The 23,066-nt window shown below is 41.7% G+C and overlaps 6 protein-coding genes across 6 annotated transcripts; 1 reads left to right on the top strand and 5 right to left on the bottom strand.

The window, feature by feature from the left end:
- Positions 1-4,647: 4,647 nt before the first annotated feature.
- On the top strand, positions 4,648-5,713 carry CLUP02_17015 (fungal cellulose binding domain-containing protein; the record flags this gene model as incomplete). The annotated part of the gene is made up of 3 exons (XM_049295931.1): positions 4,648-4,757; positions 4,811-5,515; positions 5,578-5,713. The coding sequence occupies 3 exons, from the start codon at positions 4,648-4,650 to the stop codon at positions 5,711-5,713; spliced, it is 951 nt and encodes a 316-aa protein (XP_049153078.1).
- A 25-nt stretch (positions 5,714-5,738) lies between these two features.
- Positions 5,739-6,843, bottom strand: CLUP02_17014 (cephamycin biosynthesis protein CmcJ; the record flags this gene model as incomplete). The annotated part of the gene is made up of 5 exons (XM_049295930.1): positions 5,739-5,767; positions 5,847-6,228; positions 6,290-6,389; positions 6,476-6,694; positions 6,749-6,843. 5 exons carry the CDS (start codon positions 6,841-6,843, stop codon positions 5,739-5,741), a joined length of 825 nt encoding a protein of 274 aa, XP_049153077.1.
- A 1,162-nt stretch (positions 6,844-8,005) lies between these two features.
- Positions 8,006-9,118, bottom strand: CLUP02_17013 (zinc-binding dehydrogenase; the record flags this gene model as incomplete). Its single annotated transcript, XM_049295929.1, has 1 exon — positions 8,006-9,118. One exon carries the CDS (start codon positions 9,116-9,118, stop codon positions 8,006-8,008), a length of 1,113 nt encoding a protein of 370 aa, XP_049153076.1.
- Positions 9,119-10,002: 884 nt separating this feature from the next.
- On the bottom strand, positions 10,003-11,471 carry CLUP02_17012 (uncharacterized protein; the record flags this gene model as incomplete). The annotated part of the gene is made up of 4 exons (XM_049295928.1): positions 10,003-10,585; positions 10,656-11,035; positions 11,088-11,186; positions 11,241-11,471. 4 exons carry the CDS (start codon positions 11,469-11,471, stop codon positions 10,003-10,005), a joined length of 1,293 nt encoding a protein of 430 aa, XP_049153075.1.
- A 2,671-nt stretch (positions 11,472-14,142) lies between these two features.
- Positions 14,143-15,792, bottom strand: CLUP02_17011 (pectin lyase; the record flags this gene model as incomplete). The annotated part of the gene is made up of 1 exon (XM_049295927.1): positions 14,143-15,792. The coding sequence occupies one exon, from the start codon at positions 15,790-15,792 to the stop codon at positions 14,143-14,145; it is 1,650 nt and encodes a 549-aa protein (XP_049153074.1).
- A 1,875-nt stretch (positions 15,793-17,667) lies between these two features.
- CLUP02_17010 (TAM domain methyltransferase) lies at positions 17,668-18,434 on the bottom strand (the record flags this gene model as incomplete). Its single annotated transcript, XM_049295926.1, has 2 exons — positions 17,668-18,130; positions 18,196-18,434. 2 exons carry the CDS (start codon positions 18,432-18,434, stop codon positions 17,668-17,670), a joined length of 702 nt encoding a protein of 233 aa, XP_049153073.1.
- Positions 18,435-23,066: the final 4,632 nt, after the last annotated feature.

Here is a 23,066-nt window from a genome sequence, read left to right as displayed (position 1 = left end):
TATAATAAGGAATTAGTTAAACCGACGAGGGCTAGTTTTATTATTTACTACCCTCGACTTTTTATACTATTTATACGATTTAGTACGCTCTTCCTTAGAGTAGTTATTTAACTAATATTTATCTTTTTTATAAATATAATATTACCTCTTCTGTTACCCTACTTATAAGTTAAATCTCTACCTATTTAACGAATCTAGGCCTTTTTATTAATAATTACTATATTTAGCCTCTTTTCCTTTTTTATTATATATTTAATCGACTTAATATTATTAATAAGGGCCGTCGTATATTTAGAGGTAAGTTTAGCATAGCATTCTTATTTTAATATTAAAACTAAATTTTAACCTCGAGTAAAGCGTCTCGTAATTTTTAGGTAATTAGTATAGGGTTATTTTTATTTCTAATATACGCTAGACTGCGGTATAAAAATATTTAATTTTTCGCTTATTTATCCCCTTATTTAGCTAGGTTTTTACTAGCTTATTAATTTAATTAATAAGCTCTTTAAGGATCTTTATTTATAATTTACCCTTTATTATCCTAGCTATAAATATAAAAAAAATCGCTCGTAGCTTAAATAAGAGCTTTAGGTTCTTATTATAAGTCTCGAAACGGCTTCGGATTACGTTAATTATACTAAGAAAGTTATTTTAATCGAGATTACGTACCGCTTTATAATAATAATTAGAGGCTTTACCTATGAGTACGATATTAATTACTAAATAGTACTAATATTCCTTAATTCCGACTTTTTTATAATAATTATAAAATATCGTTAGGGTTTCTTATAAAACTTTATACTTCTTTTTAGAATATAATTTCTTTTTTAAAAAGATCTTTTTAAAATTCATAAATTACTTCGTATTTACTGCTAGATTTTTAATATTTATATACGATCCCTGCGTCGCTACGTATTATTAATTACTTTAGGTCGTTTACCTCTTTTTTTATTAACTAATCGGCGCTAAATTTCATATTAGTAGCGGTAATAAGTTATAGATCGAAATAAGTAGAATTATTAATTATCGTACTTTTAGTACTATATTTTGCCCTAGTATATCTTTTTATAACGATAGATTTTTATTAGTAATTATAGGGAGGAAATCTAGGTCGTTTACCCTTTTTTTAAATTTGTTAAAGCGATTATACGCTCTATCGACCTATACTTAGTTCTATAATACGAATTCCTTTTTTATAATTATTATTATTAATATTTTATATAGCTCTTATAATTATAATTGCGCTAATAATACCCCTTACCCGTAAAGGAATTTATTAACTACTTTTATAATTCCTAAGCTTATGCTCGCGAACTATTTATTTAGTTAGTAACTAAGGTCGTTTATGATTTTATAAAATAGGGGTTACCCCTATAGCCCCTTTTTTTTATAAACCTTAGTTAGATAGATTAATACCGTATTAATTTATTTATTATTAAGCTAATCCGCGATTTTATATATTTACGTCCCTTAATAATCCGGGTTAATATTTACTTATTTATAAGGGATTAAAATTCTATTTAAAATCGGGTTTCGTCCTCTTTTTTTTTATCTTAACTCGCTAAGGATCGTACTCTAGCTTATACTCGTATTAATAATCGCTAGCGTATTTAATTTTAATAAAAATATATTTAATCCGCGCGCTAGTTATAATAAATTCGTACTTTTACTATTTAATAAATTTATTAAGGTTTAGAAACTTCCCGCTTCTTTTTACTATCTTGCTATTACTCTTATTTTTATTATTTTTAGTAATTATTATTACCTTTTTAAATTACTAGCTATTATACTTATTAAGATCCTCTTTTTTATTTAGTATAAAAAGGTAGGTTTTAATAGTTCTTTTTTATAATAGCGGCGGTAAACGTTTATATTATTATAAGAAAATATAGTAATTAATCTTAAGATTTTTATTAATTACTAATTTCTATTATCCCGTATATCTCTAGCCTCCTAAGCCTCGTACTCTTTATAATTTTTAAATAGCTTCCTTTTTTAACTTACCTCTTTTAGGGCGGTATTTTATAAGAATAGTTAAAAATAAAAGCCCGGGCGGCTCGTAAAGGAGCTATATAGGCTATTAAGAACTGTATAAGTTATTAAGTACGGTTAACGAAGTTAAGCCCTTTTTTTTTATAAAATTATAAATTTTAAGGACTTATTAAAAAATACTTATTTATTATTTATATATAGTAGGGTTAGATATTTTAAAGATTTTGTTTTTTATAACCTCTTAATAGCCTATTTTATATCTTTTAAATAGTCTTTTTCGTAGCTTAATTGCGGTTAAGTAATTATCGCTTATTAGCGATCCTTTTTATTACTTAGTTAATTTCTTAAAATTAGTAATCTCGTACTAGGAGCTAATATAAAAAAAAGCCCTTTAGCGGCCCTTTAGAGGATTCTTTTTTTTTTTTTTTTTTAAATCCTCGTCTTTTTAGCCTTTTTTTAGGCTAATAATAACTCTAGTAGGAGGTTATAGGACTATTTTAGGGTAGCTACTTTCTTTTTAAGTTAATTTCTAAGATCCGTAATATTCTTAACTTAATATTATTAAGACCTTTAAATCCCCTCTTCCCTTATTAAACCGTCCCCTATATTATATTCTTAAATAATACCTAGGGGGTAGTTAAAAGAGCTATAAAAAAGTTATTTAGATTATAGGCTTAAGGTCGTATTTATAAAATCTTCGTAATAGTAGACTTTTCTATATACCGTAAATCTTTTAGCTTAATAACTTTTATAAGATTACCTTCGCTACTAAGTAAAAATATTTACGTTTAGAAATCCCCTTTTTTAATTATATAGTACTCTTTTATACCGTATTATTAAGCTCGTTTATTATGCTAATTAATTAGGTATATAGTCGTTACGTAAGTATTTCTTTTTATTAATTTAACTAGTTAATTTTTAATCGCGGGCTAGTTATAGAAAAGTCGTTTAATAAAAAAGCTACTTAGGGCGACGGTAAAAGGCTAATTATTTAAGTAATTTTATTAATTAACGTAGTTTAATATAATAAACATTAACTTCTCATAAGTAATAAAGGGCTACGATTACTTAATTCCGTGCGGTATTTAAGAATTACCTCCTTTTTCGTTTACTTTTATAAAGTTAATTAGTACGAATCTCTTATCCCGTATAGTATTAAGAGGTCGTTTTTTTTACGTAGCGAGATACTTTACTAATTTATAATAATAGAATTTAACTACTAATTAGTATTAATATCCTTATTATAAAGTAGTTAGTTTAAACCGTAGTTAATAAAGAGATTAATTAAACTATATAAATATTTGCGTAGTAGGTATAAAAAAGAGGTTCTAACCGTAAGTTAGGCTAGCTACGATAATCGTAAATAGGGCCCCTAATTGGCCCCTGCGCAGTCGGCTGTATGCCGCGGTCGAATTGGACTTCTAATCCGATAGGATCGCTCCTTGAAGCTAGCTCCCCAATCCAGCTGTAGGAACAGAATCCTGACAGTAGACCTGGAAATCGCTCGTAAACCCTGACGAATTATTATAGCAACTACTTGCGTCTGGCGTGACGGCGATCCTTCCCGATGGATGCAGGGTTCAGATTTTGCTCTACCTGAAGGATTTTGACACAAGCGACACTGTACCCTGAGGGCGTCAGAACCCCCGGAGTCTTCTCTATCTCTGTCTGAGACTACCAGACTGCCTATAAGAACTTTGTGACTGTTAGATGATGGTATCATGGCCCGTACGACAAGTGCGAGAATTACCCTTGCTGTTCTTGCGAAGAGCTCGGAATGAGATGCGACGAATAGCTTTGTGGCCACACAAAGTTGGATTAGATGATTCCCTCAGCCTTCAGGATTCATGCGTGATAGTCTGTCACGCCTGGCTTGTCTTACGTTTAACCTCAACATTCATCATAGCCAGCCCTTTGCCTCATCGTTTTCGACTTCCCATTAGTTTCGTGTTGTCAAGATTATGTACGTGCTGTCTGCATCGCCTTAATTCAAGCTGTGGGCACCGAGAAGTGTCCCACAGTCCTCGCATGATCTCAAAATCCCCAAAGCTACTCCTTCACATTAACCTCGTCGGCTCAAGCTTCGGCCTATAAGTCGGCTTGGCAACCCGTCTGTTGCGAGTCGGACATCGAGTCCAACCTTCCGGCCGAGTTGCTCCGGGCAGGCCGGGCCCTTCGCGAATTCCAAGTAGCGATCGGCGAGGAAAACGCCCCATTGGTGGAGCCTGCCTCGGACATGTAGTTCTGATGCACTCTGGCTTACCTCATTCGCATCTGGCAGCGGATAGCTCCGTGATCTGCATCCGTTCCCTGAATTTCTCTATGGGTTGTCAATGTAGGTGGACGGACGTGATGATGTCCTGCGAGTCTTCCAGGCGGACTTGCTAGCATAGAGACTAGTGAGCCACGCGTACGACAAGGACACGAGAACAGAGGGTTCAACCTGGCTACTTCATATCCTCTGGCCCGTCTCGGAGACACGGATGAGCTGAAGATGGGAGGGGTGATGGCATCATCCTCAACGTGACTACTCGAATTGAGGAGAACACCATCAGTATAAGAAGTCTTTCAGAGTCCCTTCCCTCACTAACTCTTGACAACACATGTGGACATTTCATGAGCTAGACTAGATCACCTGAGAGGCCCATCACAACTATGATTTTGTCATTCTACAGTTTTCCATCACTGCTGGTACTTGGTCTTCTGGCGACCCAAGGTATCACAGCATACCCAGGCTTCGCTGGTCTGAAGACACTTTTCACGTTGTAAGTTGAAAGCTTCTGAAACACAATTATTCTAGGGCTGATGTGAAATACAGTGGAGACTCCTATACCAGGACTGGATTCTATGTCACCCACGATCAACCCTCCATGGCCAATCCCCTTGGGAATCCGACGTACCCGGGCCCGACCAGCGCAAATGGAGAAAATTGGATCCAATACTTGACCACCAAACATAATGCGTCTCTACTATTGACCTACAACTTCGCGGCGAGCGGTGCCACTGTCGACAACAGTCTCGTGACGTCCAGCATCGACGTTGTGAGTCAAGTTGAAGAGGGATTCATCCCCAACTATACCGGGACAAACCAAACCTGGGATGCCGAGTCTACCCTGTTCGGCTTCTTTATCGGTATCAACGACATTGGAAAGTCTTATACCAATGGCAATTCCACGGACCTTCACCCAATAATCTTTGATAAGTACGAGAAGTTGGTGGAAGAAGTCTACGAGGCGGGTGCTCGGAACTTCCTGTTCCTCAATGTACCGCCGCTTGAGCGGATGCCGAGAACAACTCAATCCAGCGCCGCTGGAGAGCGGATTCCTCTTGAGAAAGCCGCGGTAGCAGACTGGAACGAGCGTCTTGGAGTATTTGTCAAGGACTTGCGAGAGGCTCACGGAGATGTGACTGTATTTCAGTACGATACCTATGGATTGTTTGACAGAGTCATGAATACGCCCGAACGCTACAGAGAAACGGCAGTCTATAAGAACACGACGACATACTGCTCAGCATACCAAAAGTAAGACGGGATTTTCAAGCCCATACCCGGCGAAAGATATGTTTGACTAACACCTGGCCTAGTGGAACGCCCGAGCCAGACACTAAATGGGACAACTGCACCTATGCTGCTAATGAATATATGTGGATTAACAGTCTACACCCGACGTCGCCCGTTCACTTGGCACTGGCGAGAAGTATCTCAAGGGCCTTGGCTTGATCCCAAAAGCTCCAAACAGACTGTTTCAGATGTGCATGTCCTCATGTGCCAGAGCTGCAAGACACTTCCCCATGTACCTAGTCTTCATCATAGAAAACAAATGCTCTGACGTCAATGCTCGCTCTCGGCTCACCAGCGCCTTCTGGCAAGTCAGTATCCTTGAAAGCACAGTGAGGCACTCTTCTGGGAACACCAGGCTTCGTGCTTGAGTCCACTTGTTTGAAGAACAGCACGTCATCAACCTGTTGTTGGTCTTTGAAATACCACTTGTGCTGCGAAGCCGTCGGCGGACGAACTTCCACGGCTTCAGTGTCGTGATCCGGAAATCGTACTGGTACAAACACCAAGTCCGAGTCTGGTATAGTCCGGGCATCCGAGACCGCGAAAGGGTCACGAGTTATCGGGCGAATGGGTCGCCACATCTGCGGACCTTTGTCAGCTAATCTGGAGTTTGTGCGAGGACCAGAGTTTGCTTGCGTTGATAATCTGGTATCGGGGCTTCTTGAGCAATTCTTCTGCTCTTTCCTTCAGCCATCTTTCGGCGACTCCTTCAGCTGCCTTAAATGACTGGTCCACATGTACTCCATACAACGGCGCCGGACCCTTCGGGCCTTCGCCGTCTTTGGGACCACGACGAATGATATGTGTCATGATATGAACCAGGCAGGGCTTGGGCCTATGCGTTTCAGCATCATGCTAGACTTGTGGTAGTTCGGGCGGGCAGAAAAAGCTTCATCGCAACACGAATGGGGAGTCACTCACATGTTCTCGGTCTCGGATAGGACTTTGTAGCAAAGTTCCTCCATCTCAGAGTAGTTTACCCGCTTAATTTCCTCATCATCATCCCAGTTGGTTAATCGACTTTGATGCTTGACATAGTGGAAACCTTGAACATCGAGCGTGAATTCATCCTCTCTGCCAGTGATATCGGTGATAGTTGTAGGGATCTCGACTTTGGGTTGAGGCTTGCCGGGTTCCGGACTTTTCCATCACAAATTAGCTTTCCAACGAATTGAGTCGGAATTGGCATCTTACCCTCCAATTATCATGGGCACCAAAGGTACGCCTGGATCATCAAAATATTTGATCTTTGTATGTACTTGACGTCCCTGTTGTCCCATTTCGATCATTGTTGCAGCGTTCGAAACAGTCTTTCAAGAAGCTCGCGAGTACCTCTCAGCCGGCCGTCGAGAAGAGGGAATTTCTGCAGGTTTTGGAAGGAGTTCAGGGTATTGTATACATGGGCATATCTGTTTATCTGTTCTATCGTCGCGAGTCAGGATCTTGGGGTAAAAAGAGTGCGGCAACATGGCCACCCCGGCTGGTAGGAGGAGAACATGCATCAATCCCCATTTCGATAGGTAGTCCTAAGATCTCCTGCATTGTTGGAGATAACCCCGACCATTCAGTACTGTCTCAGAACTGAAAAAACAGTGGTTTAGGCAATGGATGAAGTTGTCAAGGCCCAGCCCGAGCTTTGAACGAGTATTAGGACGCATAATCGTGTAAAGTCCTATTTGCTTCACGATGCCAAGAGCTGACGTTCGGTTCCAGAAGCTTGGCTTAGAAAGCGAGTCCAGCGTTCGCAGCGAACGGCCCGCTGCCCCTCCGTTTGTAGCGTCTAGTCCGCTGTGGAAGCCGGGGATGCGCATGAATCGCGAAGGTTTGCAGGGAGTAAAGCAGACGACCATACAAAGTCTCGGTTGGTCTTATCTCTGAGCGATCTGCATGGGGCTCGTCTAATGACATGTCCTCCAGACTGGGCCATTCCCTGTAGTGTTGCACTTATTTGGGGTGCTCGGCCATGATTCATGAATGGGTTTTGTCACTCGACTTTGCCAAAGAAATCAGATGTTGCTTGTCTGAGCATTATTGTGCATCGCAATCGCGGTATTTCCAATCGGTTGGTAAATGCTCCTCTAGGCTCTGTTTCAGCAGCGGGACTACCCGAAGACGCTATCCCGAAGTGAACGTATCGAAGAGGATTGGATGATCATTGATGGCATCAACTCAAGCCAATAAACCACGTGGTTCTCTGCCATGGCTGAATAGTAGTGGTAATACATAGGAGATTCGGTCCACGGCAAAGCTAAGTACGTCATCAATGTAAAGCCATGGGATCTAGGCTCACGTTTGCAATGCTTCGAACATTTCGCAGCGATTTTTCACATTTGGTACTATTATGTAGAAGAGGCTTGCGTTGAGTATCAATAGATGAAGGGACTCAGGCACGAAAAGAAAACGCTATTACATCCAACTCCGTGATTGAGGAAGCACGGGCGGCACTCATCTTCACAAAGACACAACAATCTTCTTCGCCGAGACTCCCTTGTAACTGACTTCGAATGCCTGTTGTATGGATTTCAAGCCCTTGCCAACAACATGCGGCTTGGGAGCCGGGATAAACTTGCCCTGGGCCAGTGCTTGAGGTAGGAAGTCTCGGTAAATCGCCGCACCGACCTCGTTCGCCATAAGATCGCTTCCCCAGATGAACTTGGTTCTCACACCGCTCGTCTTGCACTTGAATGTCGCGGTTGCGCTCTCGGAAGCCATCGCCCACAGCAACGAAACAGTTTCCGAAACGTTTGTGGGCGGTCTACCAGGTCCGGCGACACTGGCTTGCGCGACAAACTTGCGGCCCTTGCAAGCGGCCATGATGTTGATACAGGGGATCAGAGACCCCGCTCCGATCGCGATTGCGCCAGCAGACTTCCGTTTCTGAAATGCCTTGATAACGTCTTGAACAACAGCCGGACTGCGATAATCAAAAACTTCGGCGGCACCGAGAGACTTGACATAGTCAAAGTTCTTCGGGGATGCTGTCACAATGACTTCGTAACCAGCCCCAGCGGCAAGCTGAATGGCGTTGGACCCCACGCTTGTCGAGCCGCCCCAGACTAAGAGCGTCTCTCCTGTGGATTTTGCGGAGACGTCTGGGTGTCGAAGACCGACAAAGTCCTTCATGAAGAGACCGCAGGCAGCAGTCGAAGCACCCAAAGGTATTACACAGGCCTCCTCAAAAGTGATTGAATCGGGAATTTGAGAAGTCAGGTCGGCTCGCAATACAACGTATTCTTGAAAACCGCCTTCTGATGACTTATTGCTCCGCTTGTCGAGACCCACGGCGTGGCCAACAACACGGTCGCCGATCTTGAACCGGTCCTGAGCACCTGGGCCGACTTCGACTACATCGCCAGAGACGTCGTTGCCGAGGATGCAGGGGTACTTGACCCAGTCGTAGAGTATGTCGCCGGTTTCTTGCTTGAACCAGTCGACTGGGTTGATAGCTACAGCTCTATTCCGAATCACGATCTCATTCTGGCCTGCTGGTGTGTATGGGGCTGACTGAACCTTCAAGGGCTTGGCCTTTTTAGCTGTCAGCCAAGCGGCTTGATTGGTAGGCATTGTGAGAGTATGGAAGTATAAGAGACCTGGGGGTTTGGAAAGAAGAAGGTTCCGTGAGGTGATGAATAGAAATGCTGATATGCTTCTGATACGGAGTGATAAATGTTGTTGGTTTCCCGACCTATTATTTGTTGTGTTTCGCTCACGTTGGGTATTTATACATCTCAAAATTTGGGATCTCGGCCAACCTTGACGTTTTGATGTCCAGACGAGATTTAGGTATCTCCAGATTGCACGCATCATTGACGACGTCGCGGATCGCATCTCAATTTGAAGGACTTCACGATCTCATCCCAGAGATAATTTGTTTCTCATCTGGCGCAGGATGCTTCTAAAACAGGTCTAGCGCCTGTCTGCCACGATGTCGCTGTGCATGCCGGCAACGGTTTGTGGGTGATGGATTCCTGGGGGCGTCCGGCGCTAACTCTACATCGTATCCTAGCTCCCCCTTTTGTTTGCTCAGCTTACTCTGATGTCATGAGGACGCCCTCAGCTGATTAAAGGGCCTGGAACGGATACATGTCACTCCGCTACGGCCAGGCGAAACAGGCCCTCCGATGCTTGTATTAGGATCACCAAGGAACCCTCACCGTAACACCAATCCGCATCATCACTCCGACGGGACTTGCAGGAGTGTCCCGCTGCCGGGCCCGTGTGGATCTCGGAGTTTGCGGCTAGGAGACCATACACTTCGGCCGGCGTTCGGTATCGACCCCCGAGGGGGCGTGAGGGGCGGGTACATGCCGATAATCATCAGCGCGCAAACGTCGCTTGGAGTCTTGAGCGATCATTGGCCAAGATGCAATGCTTTCTTAAATGATTACACATTTACATCATATTACTTCATTAATTTGGCCGAACTTACGGTCACATCAGCTATCTCGCTATTCCATGCGGATCTCTTCGACCTCCCAAGTTCTCTCTACTAGAATGCCAAATTCGCCCAAGAAATTAGCGGCTCCTTCAGACATAGAGATACTGTGATTGCGAGACGTCGTAACCATAGTGCTTGTCGCGCCATTTTGCAGATTCAACCCCGACTGGTCACCTTGACTACCGCCCGTTGGGCTTCGAAGGAACTTCTCCTTAGTGAATACCTCAAAGACCTTGCTCAAAGAACTTGTTGATCTCGGGGATCCATGATTACTGAGAGCGCTGTTTGTTCCTGTGTGAGGCCATCTGCCGTGTATTAAATCGACCTCGCTGCCGTTAGACCGAGTATTGAACTGTTGTGTCGTATTCGTCTGCGACCCGACGGTCACCATGGCAGACTGTCGCCGAGCCATCTCTTGGTGTCTTTGGAATAGTTCGTTCACTTTTCGATCCAGAAGCTGACGGATGGTTGCCAGAGATGCCGTGGTGACGCCAACTCCCAGCTCCGCGATCGTCCAGCACGCTGTACTCATGTACCCTTTCGGCGGCGCGTGTGTCAAACTCCAGATACGACCAGCCGACATAATGGGAACTCTGGATGCATGTGAGTCAAGGTTCCTTTACATAGTAAAGACCAAAGATGCTAGCGGCTGAGATAACTCACAATGCGCCAATGCCGAACACGCCCAATGCCGCCCAACGTTGACTGCTATTCAGCTTCAAGCTCCAAAGCGTAGGAAGAGGCAAGAAGAGAACAATGACATCGGTGACCAATGTTCCTGTCGCATTGAAGTACGTCGACAGCACGCTCGGGAGACACTTGGCATTTCGCACACTGTGATCCCAGTTGGCTTCTATCGGCAAGCAGATCAGGATCTGGAGCAAGATCTGTGCCAATGTCCAAGCGGCGACAAAGATGATGGCGCCAACGTATACTCTTCTCATGATGCGCACGTTCCGGAAGATGTGATAGAACTGAAATAGGAAAGTCATCTTCAAGGCGGCCATGGCAATGTTGTATGTGATCTCGACGGCATAAGGGATCTACCGGCATCGTCAATATGATGAAGCGCTGAAGTCAACAGTGAAGGCTTACTTTTGACCCTTCGTTACTGGCTGTGACCATGGCCAGCATGGTAGGTAGATACACTTTTGTGAAAACACTCTGCATGATGTTCACAGCAATAGTGCTGAACTATGCATCTTGTGAGTAGGCTTGCTTCTTGTGGCGGGTCAGGTTTAATCGTACCAGAGCGAGTAGGGCCCATGCATCATCTATGCGAACTTGCTTCGTGATGAAATAACGCGTGTAAAGTCGAGCGATCACAGAGGCAGTTGTGATAATCGTGATGATGGCGCCGAATGCGATCGTTGCGTTGGCCTGGCCATTGCTGTAGACAAAGTCCGTCTGAGCCTGGGGCGCATCTCCTTCCGGTGTCAACGGCACCGATCCATCGGTGGGTAATGGTGGTGCGCTCATATTCTCACGCAGAGACGACAAGCTGAATGCCGCTCGTATGAATCAAGAGCATACCCATAGACTTCTGAACCGACCGACAAGTCCCATTTCTCAGTGAAGGATGAATTGAATGTGGATGCGGAGCTGCAGCGCAGCGAAGAGCAAAGGTGGTGAAAACAAGCTCTTTTGACTGAATTGGTCTAACTGAGTACGGGTGTTATTTTCAACTTCCTTAAACAAGCGAGCAAATGCAGGCTAGACTTGAGGAGGCAGGACGCACTTTAGTGAAACAAGGAGGCAGCATGTTTAGACCAAAAAGTGCTTTCAACGGGTGTTGGTAGCCGTGATTGCAAGGCTATTTTGTGGGATTGACGGAAAGGTTGCTTAATTCGGGAACTCAACGCCGGGACTTGTCAACCAAGTCGAACTCACCCTCGCCCTCTTTGTGCATCCAGGGGTTTATAGTGTCAAATTTCTGCCGGCTGATGGAGTTTACCAATACCGTTGGCCTACTGGACCCTTGTATACAGGGTAAGTGATGATTTCGACTCGTGCAAGAGTCTAAAATGGCCCTATGGGGAATCCAATCTGCTGCAGAAACCGGGTCATTGTCCTCAATTTCGACTGTGGCCAAGCAGACCCTCCCCACTGAAAGTGGTGGCATGACACTACAGAGATACGAAAACCTAGCCGCTTAAGCCGACCCTTGATCATATTATGGAGGAATAGAAGGCACGGAAGGGTTGAAGGGTAGGATTGTCAAGTGTCACTGTATCACACTCTTGCGATGGCGACAGACCATCACGCCTCCTGAAGTTGTGCGACCTCTGCCACATCTGTCCAAGCAACCAGTTGGCACTTTTCAAAGATGATATCGTCGTCCGCGGTGCGTTGATCTATCGCATTTCGAAACAGTAGATCGCCCGAGAAGAGGCCTGTGCGGAAACGCCTTCCACTCGTGCCCCCGGGCACTAGGTTTTGTGCATCGTCTTGTTTGGCCTCGTGGCTTCCAACTCAACGTCTGAACATAACCGATGGCATGGGTCATCCGAAGGTGAAATAGTGGAATATCTGCGCGCCTTCAGATCATCACATCACATCACCCTGGTTCCGATCCAAACAACGCAGTGGACTCTGCGACGAACGGCCACGATGCCCCTCCGCAAATCGCACGTCCGTGGGTACAAAGTGCCCCGGGCTGGATTTCGAGGGGGGTTTTGTCACTCTCAAGAGGATTGTAGAGTTTTGTAAGAGGAGGAGGACATTAGATGTGCTGGATGCGCCTGCAAAACTTGACATCCGTCCATCCATGTCTGTTCGGGCACCACTGATTCCTTTATCGACTGGAAAACCCATTCTTAAGAACACAGTGGCACAAATGGACCGTTTTTGTAGTCGAGGACATGGATGTGCGTGATGTGGAAGTAGCAAAGATTTCTGACTGGTTTGCAAATAATAACTCAAGATCGCCATCTCAATCGCGCCACGCCCACAATTGCCGGGGCATCTTCATATTGTGATGTGCTTCCATGTCAACCCTCTGGCAGACTTCTACTGATCACTCCGAGCATGAGGTAGAGACAGTAGAGATTCTAGCCTAGATGCTTACGCCACTTCTAAGTTCCCTCTGGCTCGAATGGATGGACTGCTGCTCGCATGCTTGGCACGAAATTCTGCTCTGGCGGGCATCAGCCAAACACCCACATTTCCCACAACGACCGCCACTATCCGGCTCAGAGGACCGAGTACTCCGATCCTCGCTGGGTCTTTGAGGAGAGTGGGGTACCGGGTTGACACGAAGTTTGCAGACTGTGGAGACCAAACATACACAGTAAAGTAAGCTGTGCCACCGACGCAGGTGTTCGTCCATATTCGGGATCCGAGGTTCTTAATCACCTGTTTGCCCCTATCTCCACGACACTGCCAGCTACCAGTCGATATGCTAGATTCGCGAGTCCCTATAATGTGTTTCGTAGCGAGAGCCTTCAAAGACACATGGATGTCTTCCATACACTCGCTCGAAAGAAAATTCTAGACTTAGGACGAAGCAAGAAAGGGACAATATCAACTAGACGGATCCCACCTCCACAAACAATTCCAACTCTACGGCAAGCAGCGAGATTGGGCCAGCTATATCAACTGAACACTCATGTCACTGTCTGTTATCGAAACCTTAGCTAGTTGTATTGACGTCAATACCACTTCGGCATTCAAGAAGTAGCAAAGTCAAAGTACTATGGTGAACATGTGTATGTACCTTCATAATAGTGTCTTCAAGCATGCTTTTTTGGTTGCTTCACAACATGAGTCTCGCGGAGGCTTCTCGTCTACATTACGCACCTTACTGATAAGGATTACAAAATGAGGCATCTGCTTACTTGTTTGGAGCCTAAGGAATTTCACCTGCCATTCAGGTCCTTCCGAGATATTGACCAAGTTACCATAAGGTACTCAAATAACGGGTGCTTGTGTAACTAAATCAGAAAGGCAGACGAATCACGTAGATGATAAGGGATTCTTCTCGGTCATAACGTATGTTTCTTATGTGCTACCGCGGTTATCGGCTGGCTTTCGATACAAGGCCGGATGGCCAACTATAAACTACTATCTTCAAGAAGAGAAACTGGGTGCTATCCAGTCACACCTTAGCTTTAAAGACTACGAGGTCTTAATGTATACAATGTCTAGATCTTTAGACACGACGGAGTGCCTTGGCGCTGCGTCTGGTAGCGGAGCTCACGCACTGGGAGTACCACTCGTTCTGAACAACGCAGGAAGTTCCAGCGACGCAAACGGTGGCACCAGTCCAGCCCTTTCCACCGCACTGGTGGTAAATCTGAACGATGGCCGACTCGGTGGAGTTGCCAGCGGCAGTCTGCTGGCAGGATGCTCTCTTGGTGGAAGTGTGAGTACTGGGAGTGCTAGGAGTAGGCTTGGCCTTGGAAGTGTGAGCAGCCTTGGTCTTGGAAGACTGAGCTGCCTTGGAGGAATGGGCGGCCTTGGAGGTGTGGGAAGGAGGGGCCTTGGAAGTGTGGTTGGCGCCAGAGCTGGGAGTTGCGACAGCAGTAGGGGTAACCTTGGGGGTGTGAGTCGAGGGGGTCTTAACTGTGACCTTGGCGCTCTGAGTCGCGGCAATGACAGAGGTAGCCTTGCGGGTAGAAGTGGCAACAGTGGTAGGGGTAGCACCGGAGCCGGAGCCGCCAAGCTTAGCGGGACCGGCGTTGCCAACGACAAGGCTGGCGACAGTATCGGCAGCAACGGGCTTGACAAGGTATCCGCTAAGCTTCGCGAAGGTGGACAGAACGTTTGTCTGGGCCAAAGCCTTGAACTGGCCACTCTTGGAGTCGACACTGTTGATCACGCAAGCACGGCCAATCTTGGAGGAGCAGGCAGCAGCAGACTTGGCATCGGGGGCGTTGAAGCTGTTGGAGAAGACCTGGCCGACGTAAGGCTGCTTAACGTTCTCGAACGCGTTACCCTCAATAAGAGCGAGGGTAGTAGTGAAAAGCTCAAAAGTATGGCCCTGGACGTTCTGGAAGAAGTTATTGGTAGCGTGGAAGGTACCCTTGGGACCGAGCTTGGGGGAACGGCCAGAGACGTTGACGTAGTAGTTTCTGTCGATGGTGATCTGGTCTCCATCACCAAGATGCATCTCAGTCCAGTAGTGGTTGCCGTTGCAGGTGGTTGAAGCCGGGGTGGCTCCGTCGAAGTAGTTGTTGGAAATGGTGACGCGAGACCCGGCGAAGTGAGTGACGATGAACTGGCGACCAATCTTGGAAATTCTGTTGTGGTCAATCCAAACACCATCGTTGCCGCCCTGCAAGTCGATGGCATCACCTCCCCAGACAACAGTGGGGTTCAGGTTGGTGATCTCGATGCCTTGAATGATAACGTTCTTGGCGTTGGTCTTGACACGAAGGCCCTTGCCGTTGAGTATTCCCTTGCCCTTGGAGCCGAGAATGCTCTTGTTGCTGCCGACGATGAGGGGTTCGGTAGCAGCGAGGTCGTAGCTGACAGTGGTGGCAACGTTGTCGCTGGTGCCGCAGGAGAGGTCTCCAAGGAAGAGCTGGCCGCCGTTGGCAACTGTGCAGCTCTTACGGCTGCAGCCCTTGCCCTTGGCAGAGGTGCCTGTGAAGTCGTACTCCTTGTCGATAATGATAGTACGGGGGGTATCGTCGGCAAGCCACTGAGTGAGTTCGTCGACGGAAGAGGGGATGGCAGCGGCGGCGCTACCACCACCAGTGACACCCTTAGCAAAGCCGTAAGCCGTGCCAATGACAGACTGGGCAGACGCCGAAGTTGCGGCCGCGGCAGCCAAAATGGCGGTTGCTGAGAAACGCATATTGTGTAATACCAGAAAAAGAATGTAATGTTTGATAAAAGAATGGACGCGTGAAATCGATTTGAAAGAGTGACCAAATCACGCCAGCGTGAAGCTGAGTTGTAGTTGAAGTTGATAATGTAGAATGTACAGAAAGAACGACTTGGAGAGAGGAGAGAAACAAGAAAGGAGGGAGGGCAGTTACTTTGTCTCTGTTTCTTATACTTCAGATGTTTCTTTCCAAAGTGAGGCTCATGCAGGAACCACTATAGAGTTGAGGGTCCGGATCGTTAGGCAACGACCACGATTGGGTGGTTGTTTACGAACTATGCCTGATAGAATTGCCAAGTTATTGGGGGCAGCGGGTAAGTGGACACAACTATCATGTCAACCAGCTTCCTGATAGATGCTGGCCCTGCGCGTTGTTTAGTGTTGTCATTAGCCCTTGTTCACAGTCGGATGAGATCCGTCCTGCCATCTTAAGGCTGCTGGGTTGCATCGTGACGTGTGCCCCAACTAACCCCTTTCATGATGGGGAGGATGGGCAGCAGAGGCCAACGGCCGAGCTGACCGTCATGGTCAAGTTCCGTGTTGTCATCTCAATCCGAACTTCCGAAGTTGGGGCTACTTGCTCACGAGTCGTGGCATGAGCAGTGAGAAGCGCCCTTCTCTCCATTTGCTGGGAGTAGAGGCCAACAGCGGGGCTGTTCGTGAGAAGCATGTTCCTCATATGCACACTGCACGTCCACGGATTGGTATCACTTATCACGACCAGAGGGAAAGCGTAATTTCAACTTTGGGCGGCTAATTCAGCGAAGTGTCAAATCTCTGCAGTCGGCTTCCCGTCGAAAGCTGCCGATCTGCCTCTGCTATTTGATACTGGAGTAGTAGACACACACCGAGTCCTAAATATTTTCGTTCGGCAGACCAGCATTATCAGGGTTGAAGCTTCAAGCAACTCAAATCAAGAAGGGTGATTGTTAACGATAAGGTTCGGAAAGCGATGGTGACTAAGGATCAAGCATGCCCTGAAGCAAAAAATTCAATCGTGAGGATGGCCACAATGATGTGGCCATGATCGGTTTTGGCAAAGAGAAATACTGCCCACGATGAAATTTCAGCAGCTATTAGTCCAAACTTTACATTGATGAAACAGCCCCTTTCATCTCCGCCGAAGTTGAGAAATTGAAGAATGAAAATAGGGTCCGATGAATGGTGATATTCAGAGCAGAACGACGATTAATTGATCGACCTAATTTTATTGAGCTGGAGTTTGCGGTGCTGCTGTCGTGACCTTGGCAATGCGATTGAAATACTCATCTATAGTACAACGAGAACCATAATGTTGGAATTCACAAGCTCCCCACGTCAAACGATGCAACTATCGGTGAGACTCGTATCAAGACAGCTTGGCCAGTCTATCAGAGTTCAGCTTCCTAGGAATGGCGCTTTACTAGGTGTACACACAGCTACACACACAGATCATAGAGTTGTGGTAACATACCGACACTTGCTTTATTTTGAATGGGTTCAACATTTAACGAGCTAACGAATTATTCTGCAGAGAGCACATGAGTGACCGGAGCCGGGCTGCCCATGACTCCATATATGAAAACCTAGATTTCTGCCTTGTGTCATCAACTATAAGCCCAAGCTGGATGTGGAGATAAACTAGTCATGCTGTAATTCGAAATAATATCTGAGGGGAAAAGCAAACTGGTTTCAGGTTGCTCTAGGCCGGGTATCTGATTATCTATCTTAGTCGACAAGTTTCCTCGTGACGTTGCGGTGTGGCCCTTGTCGTAATCCTTGGTGTGATATAGGTAGTGAGTTGAGTGCCCTCAGCCTTGACCAATACTCCGCCTTTGCAAGAAGCATATGTCTTCGCTCATGCCGTCATTCCTTTTGCTGCAGAGGCTTTTGACTAGAGTAAGAGTGATAGTAGTGATATGGATGGAATGAGTTATTGAGCAAGTCTTTGCGCACTTCAATCAAAAACACTTCTACTCGTAGCCTAGACCAGCCTAAGCCCCTCGTGAAAGGTAAGTTTGTGATTGCTCCAAGCGAATCGTAGTTAACCGCGCGGCAGTAGTCTCCAATGGCACTCAAGTCCGGATCTTTCGGCCATGTTCCCACGGGTACCTTTCTCATGTCATGAATTTGATTCGTAAAGCCTGCTGATTCCAAGTAACCTGCAAAGTTTCTGGCGATGTTGACATCCACGTCGAAAGTGGCCAAAGCCTCTGTCAAGTAGCGCATTGCCTCTCGTGGCTTGTATGTCTCCGTGACTGTACCATCGTCACAGAGAAAGTCGAAAACTAGATCTTGCATCTCAAACCAGCCCCCAGGTTTGAGAGCCCTATCTAATGTCAACTGAACGTTTCACCACTAGCTGGCAGTTGAGGAGGATAGATGCGCACTTACCTGTACGCTTGTGACAAAAGCCTTGGCCAATCTTTGAGGGCTGGCGCCATGTTCCTCACGTGAACATAGTCAACTGAGTTGGGTGCATGCAGCCAGTCTGCTTCAACATCATCGACTGTAAAATGTACGTTTGGAGGTACATATTCAGGCTGGATGGGACTTAAATCTAGGCCGATAATCTCGGCCTCTGGGTAGTCGTCACCCACTTCGAGCAGCCTTATTAGCGTCTCTGGTAGCATAACCCTACTCGGTTATGAAATGTCGGATTAGAAGTCTAATTTGACCGCGGCATACAGCCGACTGCGCAGGGGCCAATTGGGGTCCCTATTTACGATTATCGTAGCTAGCCTAACTTACGGTTAGAACCTCTTTTTTATACTTACTATATAAATATTTATATAGTTTAATTAATCTCTTTATTAACTACGGTTCGAACTAATTACTTTATAATAGGGATACTAATACTAATTAGTAGTTAAATTCTATTATTATAAATTAGTAAGGTATTTTATTATATAGAAGAGACGACTTTTTAATACTATATAAGATAAGAGATTTATACTAATTAACCTTATAAAAGTAGATAAAAAAGGAGGCGATTTTCGAATACCGTACGGAATTAAATAATCATAGCCCTTTATTACTTATAAGAAGTCGACGTTTATTATATTAAACTACGTTAATTAACAGAACTACTTAAATAACTAGCCTTTTACTATTACCCCGAGTAGCTTTTTTATTAAATAACTTTTCTATAGCCGGCCTATAATTAAAAATTAACTAATTAAATTAATAAAAAGAAATACTTACGCAACAACTACTTACCTAATTAATTAATATAATAAACGAGCTTAATAATATAATATAAAAGAGTATTACGTAATTAAAAAAGGGGATTTTTAAACATAAATATTCTTATTTAGAAGCGAAAGTAACCCTATAAGAGTTATTAAACTAAGAGATTTATAATATGTAGAAAAGTCTATTATTATAAGGATTTTATAAGTATAACTTTAAATTTATAATTTAAATAACCTCTTTATAGCTCCCTTAATTACCCCCCGGGTATTACTTAGGAATATAATATAAGAGATAGTTTAATAAGAGAGGAGGGAATTTAGAGGTTTTAATAATATTAAGTTAAGAGTATTACGGATCTTAGAGATTAACTTAAGAAAAAGGTAGCTATTTTAAAGTAGTCCTACGACCTCCTATTAGAGTTATTATTAGCTTAAAAAAAGGCTAAAAAGACGAGGATTTAAGGGGAAAAAAAAAGAATCCTCTAGAGGGCTACTAAAAGGCTTCTTTTTATATTAGCTCCTAACGCGAGATTATTAATTTTAAAAAATTAACTAAGTAATAAAAGGAATTATTAATAAGTAATAATTACTTAACTATAATTAAATTATAAAAAAGACTACTTAAAAAATATAAAATAGGGTACCGAGAGGCTATAAAAAATAAGATCTCTAAAATATTTAATCTTATTACGTATAAGTAATAAGTAAGTATTTTTAATAAGTCCTTAAAATTTATAATTTTATAAAAAGGAGGGCTTAATTTTATTAACCGTACTTAACGGCTTATATAATTTTTAATAGCTTATATAGCTTTTTTACGAGCCGCCTAGTGTTTATTTTTAATTATTTTTATAAAATACTATTTTAAAAGAGGTAGGTTAAAGAAAGAAGCTATTTAGAAATTATAAAGAGTACGAGGCTTAAGAAGCTAGAAATATATAGGATAATAAAAATTAGTAATTAATAAAGATCCCGAGATTAATTACTATATTTTCTTATAGTAATATAAACGTTTATTATTATTATTATAAAAAGGAACTATTAAAACCTACCCTTTTATATTAAATAAAAAGGAGGATCTTAATAAGTATGATAGTTAGCGATTTAAAAAGGTAATAGTAATTATTAAAAATAGTAAAAACGAGAGTAATAGCGAGATAGCAAGAGGAAATAGGAATTTTTTAAACTTTAATAAATTCGTTAGGTAGTAAAAGTACGGATTTATTATAACTAGTGCGCAGATTAAATATATCCCTATTAAAATTAAATACGCTAGCGATTATTAATATAAGTATAAGCTAGAGTACGATTCTTAGCGAGTTAAGGTAAAAAGAAAGAGGATAAAACCCGATCCTAAATAGAATCCTAATTCTTTATAAATAGGTAAATATTAACCCGGATTATTAAGGAACGTAAATATATAGAATCGTAAATTAGCCTAATAGTAAGTAAATTAACGTAATATTAATTTATTTAACTAAGGTTTATAAAGAAAAGGGGCTATAGGGGTAACCCCTATTTTATGAGATCGTAAACGACCTTAGTTATTAACTAAACGAATAGTTTGCGAGCGTAAGCTTAGGAATTACGAAAGTAGTTAATAGATTTTTTTATAAGTAAGGGGTATTATTAATATAATTATAATTACGAGAGCTATATAAAATATTAGTAGCGATAATTATAGAGGAGGAATTTATACTATAGAACTAAGTATAAGTTAATAGAGTATATAATTACTTTAACGAATTTAGAAAAAGGGTAAATAACTTAGATTTCCTCTCTATAATTACTAACGGAAATCTATTATTATAAAAGGATATATTGGGGTAAAATATGGTATTAGAAGTACGATAATTAATAATTCTGCTTATTTTAATTTATAATTTATTATTATTATTAATATAAAATTCGGTACTAATTAGTTAATAAGAAAAGAGGTAGACGACCCGAAGTTATTAATAATACGTAGCGACGTAGGGATTATGTATAAATATTAAAAATCTAGCGGTAAATACGAAGTAATTTATAAATTTTAAAAAGATCTTTTTAAAAGAGAAATTATACTCTAGGGGGAAGTATAAGGTCTTATAAGAAACCTTAACGATGTTTTATAATTATTATAAAAAAGTCGGAATTAGGGAATATTAGTATTATTTAGTAATTAATATCGTACTTATAGGTAAAGCCTCTAATTATTATTATAAAGCGGTGCGTAATTTTAATTAAAACGACTTTTTTAGTATAATTAATATAATCCGAAGCTACTTCGAGACCTATAATAAGAACTTAGAGCTCCTATTTAAGCTACGAGCGATTTTTTTTATATTTATAGCGAGGATAATAGAGGGTAAATTATAAGTAGAGATCCTCAAAGAACTTATTAATTAAATTAATAAGCTAGCAAAAACCTAGCTAAATAAGGGGATAAATAAGCGGAAAGTCGGATATTTTTATATTATAATTTAGTATATATTAAAAATAAAAATAACTTTATACTAAGTACCCGAAAATTACGAGACGCTCTGCTCGAGGCTAAGATTTAGCTTTAATATTAAGGTAAAAATACTATACTAAACCTATTTCTAAATATATAACGGCCCTTATTAATAATATTAAGTCGATTAAATATATAATAAAAAAAGAAAAGAGGTTAGATATAGTAATCGTTAGTAAGGAGGCTTAGATTCGTTAAATAAGTAGAGATTTAATTCATAAGTAGGGTAACGGAAGAGGTAATATTATATTTATAAAAAGGATAAATATTAATTAAGTAACTACTTTAAAAAAGAGTATACTAAATTATATAAATAGTATAAAAAGTTAAGGGTAGTAAATAGTAAAACTAGCCTTGATTAGTTTAATTAATTCTTTATTATATATAAAAATAGATCTAGGGGTATAGAACTTAGCGACGGTAGTTAAAGTAGTAGTTTAAAATATATACCCCCTATAAGAGATTCGGAAAATAAAGAAGATCTTACTCCCTATACTAACGAATTAAATTATAATAAAATCGACGATATTAACTACTCTTTTTTTACTTTATTAGCCTCTAAAAGATATATAAGGCTAAATAAATAGAGGGTAGTAAAAGCTTTTAATAAGTAAGCTTTTATTTATAAATAGTAAGGGAAAGTCCCTTAAATAACGGATATAGAGGCGGCTAAAAGGGCGAATTTAATAAGGCCGAAGCCTATTCTTTTAATAATTAAAGAGAAAACGCTATTTTTCTTAATATTTAAAAAGAAAGAATATAATACTAAATAAATTTAGGGGTAGCTAGAGGGGTCCTTTTTATACTATTTAAATCCCTCGAATACTAAGCTCGTATAGGTATTCTATATAAGCGAAAAGTACGGCTTAGATAATTTTTATAAAATCATTTTAAATACTAGGGTATTATAATAGTTAATTAAAAAAAAAGAGTAACTTTAAGCGTTATAAAAAATCGCGCTAATAATACTTAATACGTTAACGGCAGGTATTATAAAGATTAGTTTTAGCTTAAGTAAGGAAATCGTTACCCTAGGTATAGTAGAAATAGAAACGTACTTCGGAACGATAATTTTTTATTCTTTACTCGTTAATACCTTATTTCTCTTATATTTAAAAAATATAGATCGACTAGGTATTATATTTAATAATATGAGGAATAGAATCTCTAGTAGTAAGTATTTTAAAATAGTTAAACGATAATAGGGGTATGTGTTTATAAAACTTATTAACGATACGAAGTTAATTAATTACTTAATAAAAAGTAAGCTTAGAAGATTATATTAAAGATTTAGGTACTTATTAATTACGAGGCTATATAACTTCCTAAAGTAATTAAGTAATAATAATATCGAAATAGGGGCGCTAGAGTAGTTAATAAAAGTATATTACTAATGCTAAATAAATGCGCAAAGCTTAGATAGATTTAAGTTTAAATTACGTAATAAGCTTAATTTTAATTAAGAAATCGTTATTAATATCTTTTATTTAAATAGTCGGCTAGTATTATATATAATCGACGTAGTTATATCTTTTTAAATAAGGTAATTCCTCTAGGATCTATAAATAAAAATAGTA

This window comes from Colletotrichum lupini, chromosome 9, assembly GCF_023278565.1.
Source record: "Colletotrichum lupini chromosome 9, complete sequence".
Taxonomy (NCBI): Eukaryota; Fungi; Ascomycota; class Sordariomycetes; order Glomerellales; family Glomerellaceae; genus Colletotrichum; species Colletotrichum lupini.
This window is presented reverse-complemented; position numbering and strand designations above follow the sequence as displayed.